This window comes from Danio rerio, chromosome 7 (assembly GCF_049306965.1).
Source record: "Danio rerio strain Tuebingen ecotype United States chromosome 7, GRCz12tu, whole genome shotgun sequence".
Lineage (NCBI taxonomy): Eukaryota > Metazoa > Chordata > Actinopteri > Cypriniformes > Danionidae > Danio > Danio rerio.
Genome location: NC_133182.1, coordinates 12,801,450 through 12,807,500, shown reverse-complemented (window position 1 = coordinate 12,807,500; position 6,051 = coordinate 12,801,450). Strand labels below are relative to the sequence as shown.

Sequence of the window (6,051 nt, the reverse complement as noted above, 5' to 3'; positions counted from 1 at the left end):
ACTTCCAAACACTATTTACTAACTCCTAGTCCATGTTTCTTCTCTCCGAACATTGATCACTACATTGTTGAGCGAAAGGAAAGGCTGCCAATGGTTTTCGTTTTTGCTCTCTGGCGTAATTTATACACAAAAAGTGGTTTATAGATGTTGTAAATGAATATATTATTACACACTGTATATTGCATAAATAAATGACGTGGAAATCATTATTTGTTTGTTTTATTCTTGCTTTTTTTGCATTCAAATGAAGTAACAGCTACCTTAAGGGGTAGTTCACACAAAAAAAAATTGTTAAACCTCCAACGATTTACTCCAAACCAGTTTCTTTCTTCTGGTGAACATAAAAGAAGACATTTGGAAGAATGTTGAAAACTAATAGCCAATAGTTATGTTTCTATTCAAAGATTAGATGTGTACAAACATATTAAACGTATTAAAATGAATTAACAGTATACATGAAATTGGAATATTGCATTTGCGAATAAAGCACCGTTTCCATCCAAAGTCTTCACTTCCTGAAAAAATTGCAATGAGTATCAAAAAGAAAAATGCATTTTGCTGCCATCCGTGGGCCTTTTTATATGATAAATTATTTGTACCTTAGAAAGCGAAGATGAAATGCAATAAACGCAGTTACATGCTGTTAGAGGTGCAAGATTACTCTTTGTCCATTAATGTCATCAGTTAATATCACTTAATGCCATCCTATTGCACTCTAGTTCCAAAAGAAAGTTTTTTTTTTTTAATCACATGATCGTTTAAAGTGAATCACTCACATGCTGGAATTTATTCTGTAAACTTGTTTCCAGGGCGAAGCAGTGGCACAGTAGGTAGTGCTGTTGCCTCACAGCAAGAAGGTCACTGGGTCGCTGGTTCGATCTTTGTCTCAGTTGGCGTTTCTGTGTGGAGTTTGCATGTTCTCCCTGTGTTCGCTTGGGTTTCCTCTGGGTGCTCCGGTTTCCCCCACAGTCCAAAGACATGCCGTACAGGTGAATTGGGTAGGCTAAATTGTCCATAGTGTATGACTGTGTGTGAGTGAGTGTGTGTGGATGTTTCCCAGAGATGGGTTGCGGCTGAAAGGGCATCCGCTGCGTAAAAACGTGCTGGATAAGTTGGTGGTTCATTCCGCTGTGGCGACCCCAGATTAATAAAGGGACTAAGCTGACAAGAAATAAATGAATTTGTTTCCATTGTTGCTTATACACATTTTTCTTATTGGCTAATTGGCATTTTCAGTGCAAATTTTTGATGCATGCACAACTTCAATTGATAATGTAAATACATGGTCCAAAATGCTCATGGATGGAATCATGGCTATTTACATGGTTATTTTTATGCTATGCAGTCCAACATACAGATTAAATTAGGTGGATAGAAACACGGTTATTTACTCCTGTAGTATTTTTATTATTCCTACTGTACTATAAATGCCAATAGCTACCAGTTACTATCATTCTTCCAAATATCTTCTTTGGTGTTCAACAAAAAGAAGAAACTCAACAAATGTAAACATTAATTTTTCAACCTTTTCACTACCTAGCATCAAATTTAAGACTGTTGTCAGCGCAATGGCCTAGTGGTTAGCTCGTTGACATATGGTACAGTAGCACTTCAGGGCATCCCGAGTTCAAATCCCGGCTCGAGGACATTTCCCGACCCTACCCCCTCTCTCTCTCTTCCACTTCGTTTCCTGTCTAATACTGTCCTATTTTCTCAATAAAGGCAAAAGGGCCAAAAATAAATCTATAAGAATAAATAAATAAATAAAAATGTAAGACTCTTGAGATGTAGAGCTGGTTACATCTCTAAGTCAAAGAAGCGATTGTCTTTCCAGGTGCGTAATTCATGCACCTTTTTCTTGATCTAATAAAACGTTTATCCTACTACGCTGGTTTTTAATGGACATTTTCAGAGTTTATGCACATATTTGCAAATTATTGCATATTTGCATCCTACTACACTGGTTTTTATGCAGATTTACAAAATTTCTGCATATTCTTACATTAATTTTTTTTTATGCTGTAGTCCAAAATGCGCATTAAAATAGTTGGATGGAAACATGGTTATTACTCCCGAAGTATTTTTATTGAATGTTTACTCATCAGTTATTGAGTTTCTTCTTATTGTTGAACACTAAAGAAGATATTTGGAAGAATAATAGTAACTGGTAGCCATTGACATCTATAGTAGGAATAATAAAATACTACGGGAGTAAATAGCCATGTTTCCTTTCAACTATTGTAATATGTATTTTAAACTACAGCATAAAAAAAAAATTAATGTAAGAATATGCAGAAATTTTGTAAATCTGCATAAAAACCAGTGTAGTAGGATGAACGTTTTACCAAATAAGAGAAAATGTGCATGAATCACGATGGAAAGTCAATCGCTACTTTGAAGTTTAGAGATGCCAGACTGGATATGACCTATAGAGTCATTTTAATTGGCTGAACAATCTGCTCACTAAATAACATCAAATTTAAGATTCTCGAAATTGTCTGTAATTGACTTTTATATCAGCCCATAAACTGTTTGCAACCACTTACCTTAACAAAAATCGTAAATCCATTGGATTATCTTTATTTTTCAGTGCAGTCAACTCTCATCTTTCAAAACATCTTTTTAACATTCAACAAAAAGAAGAAACTTAAGAAATAATGAGTAAACGTTTATTTTTATAAGGTGAACATCAAATTTACGACTCTGGAAATTGTCCTGGATTGACTTTTATATCCAAACTTCAGTGCTCCTCTGTTTTGCTTTTCTATTTGTCTTCGGTTTACTCTGTGTTCCTCTTTTGTCCTTCTTTGTTGGGTAATTCACAGTGCACATCCAGTCCGGTTGGTGATCCACAACTAGATCAAGAGTCGGTAGCGATGTAGTGCCGTTGACATCTCTAAACTTCAAAGAAGCGATTTACTTTCCATCATAATTCATGAACATTTTGTCTGATTTGTTATAACTGATTTGTTATCCTACTACACTGGTTTTATGCAAATTTACTAAATTTATGCACATACTTACATTTGCGTTAAGCTTTTTTAATGCTGTAGTCCAAAATTTGGATTAAAATAAGTGTATGGAAACATGGTTATTTACTCCCATAGTATTTTTTTATTCCTACTGTACTATGGATGTCAATGGCTACCAGTTACTATCATTCTTCAAATTATTTTTAGTTCAACAGTTAGAATAAACTCAACAAATGATGAGAAAAAAGTAAATTTTTCAATCTTTTCACTACCTAGCATCAAATTTAAGACTCTTTAAAACTTAGATGTATTGCTGATTTCTTAAAGTTAAAGAAGCGATTGACGTTCAATCATAATTCATGCACATTTTGTCTTATTTAACAAAATGTTTATCCTACTACACTGATTTTTAATGCTCATTTTGTGCAGATTTGTACATTTCCATGAAGCATTTTTTATGGTATAGTCCAAAATGTGGATGAAAACAGGTGGATGGATGTTTATTAACTCTCATTGTATTTTTATTATTCCCACTATGGATGTAAATGTTCATTTTCATCGGGTGAACATCAAATTTAAGACTGGAAATTGTCCGTGATTGACTCTTATATTTAAACCTCAGTGCTCTTCTGTTTAGATTCTCTGTTTGTCTTTGGTTGACTCTTGAGCGACTGTACAAGAGCTGTCACTGATGGTACCTTTTCAAAAGGTGAATATTTTTACTTTAAGGGTCTTTATTAATACCTCAAGGGTAAATATTAGTACTTAAAAAGTACAAAAGTGTACCTCTTAAAATTTTTAGGTAATATATACTTTTGAGGTTTCAACATATACTCTTTAAGTACAAATATGTACCTTTTAAAAAGGTACCATCCCAGTGACAGCTCTTGTACTATTATTTCTGAGAGTGTGTGTTCCCCTATTGTCCTTCTTTGTTGGGTAATTCGCAGTGCACATCCAGTCCTGTTGGTGATCCACAACTAGATCAAGAGACGGTAGTGATGTAGTGCCGGTGACATCTCTAAACATTAAAGAAGCGATTTACTTTCCATCATAATTCATGCACATTTTGTCTTATCTGATGAGAAGTTTATCATACAATACTGGTTTGTATGTAAATTTTCTACATTTATGCACATATCTACTTTTTATTTAAGCTTTTATATGCTGTAGTCCAAAATGTGCATTAAAGTAGTTGGATGGTAACATGGTTATTTACCTACAAAGTATTTTTATTAATCCAATGGATGTCTGTGGCTACCCATCATGCTTCTGGATATCTTCTGTTGTGTTCAACAATAGAAAGAAACTCCATAAATGGTGAGTAAACGTTCATTTTTATTGAGTTACACTCTTTTCATGTACTAGCATCCAATTTAAAACTTTAATTGTCTGTAGTTAACTTTTATATGCAAACTTATAAGCCCATATAAACTGTTTGCAACCACTTACCTTAAAAAAAACGAGTAAATCCATTGAATCATTTTTTTTTTCAGCGTAGTCAACAATCTTCCTTCAAAACATCTTCTTTTGTGTTCAACAAAAAGTAGAAACACAACGAATTATGAGTAAACGTTCGTTTTTATTGGGTGAACATCAAATTTAAGACTCTGGAAATTGTCCTGGATTGACTTTTATATCCAAACCTCAGTGCTCCTCTGTTTTGCTTTTCTGTTTGTCTTGGGTTTACTCTGTGTTCCTCTATTGTCCTTCTTTGTCGAGCAGTTTGCAGCGCATGTCCAGTCAGGTTGGTGATCCACAACTAGATCAAGAGTCGGTAGTGATGTAGTGCTGGTAACATCTCGAAACGTCAAAGAAGCGATCGACTGCGAGTCTTGGTTTATAGCGCCGTATCCATTCCAGGATCCGTCCTTGACCAGCACAGACCTCTTGATCATCTTCCAAGCCAAATGATTGAGCTCTAAGAAGTTCAAGAAGATGCAGAAAACTCCAACGCAGAACATAAAGATAAGAAAAACGGTTTTCTCCGTGGGACGAGAAACGTAGCAGTCGACGCTTTGCATGCAAGGGGAAGACGTGCAAACGAAATGAGCTGGGACGCGGAAGCCGAAAAGCAGCCACTGGGCCACTACAAAGGCCACTTCCAGAATGGTACGAAAGCAAACGTGGAAGATGTAATACTTCGAAAGGACTCCCGAAGAGGTTTTCGATGCTTGCGATGGTTTCTGGTTGGTGACTCCTTCAAGGCTTGGATTTATGTGTTTATGCGATTTAATGGAGCAACTCTCCGAGTCGCAGCTCCTCTCAAGCGCTTCCTTTATCTGCTCACCTTCGGGTTGTTTGGACAAGTTGTGCCAGGTGTAGATAATAAAACAAAGCGACGGCGTGGAGACCGTGATGATCTGGAAGACCCAAAAACGTGGTTGCGATATTGGCGCGAATGCATCATAGCAGACGTTCGGACATCCCGGTTGGAGAGTATTGCACACGAACATCTCCTGCTCATCAGTGTAGACGTCTTCGGTCGCCACTGCGACGATCAGCAATCTGAAAATCACCATTATTGTGAGCCAGAGGCGTCCGATCATGGTGGAGTGCTGGTGCACGGCGTCCAGCAGCCGCTTCAGCAGCGTCCATTCTGTCATGTCTCTGCGTGCCGGCCGATTGAAGTACAGCACCTGAAATAGCTCCACTTTAGCTCTGCTGCCAGCGAGGACGGCCGTTTTCATGTTACAGCTCTGGCCGGAGAGCGAAGGTGCCATCACTGCTCCCAGCCATGCCTTTCTCCTTCAGAGATAAGGCCTCGCCGCGGCCACTTCACACCGGTCACGTGGTGCCGTCGCTCGTCTGTCGAGTGCATTTAGAAAGCAGGAGCTGATAGCGTCGGCAGATTACGCTCTTTTCAGATTGATAGGATGGGTTGCTTCTGGAGGCCACGCTTTTAAAAATATGCCACAGATAGCGGATGAGTCCATGATCTGTCATGTACTTTAAATTTGGCATCGTGTCAGGTGAGCATTGTTGGCTCTTATGACAGATTGTTTATGTTTCTTGTTGGCAAAAGTCTGCTAAATGGATATATGTGGTCCTAAGTGACCAAACCACAGGTTTATTTTTG

General features: G+C 37.5%; 1 protein-coding gene across 1 annotated transcript; it reads right to left on the bottom strand.

Annotated features, from left to right (window-relative positions):
• Window positions 1-4,534: 4,534 nt before the first annotated feature.
• On the bottom strand, window positions 4,535-5,712 carry gjd6 (gap junction protein delta 6). The gene is given in 1 exon segment (NM_001103197.1): window positions 4,535-5,712. A coding segment is annotated over 1 exon segment (1,089 nt). The 5' UTR covers window positions 5,696-5,712; the 3' UTR covers window positions 4,535-4,606.
• Between the last annotated feature and the right edge of the window lie 339 nt (window positions 5,713-6,051).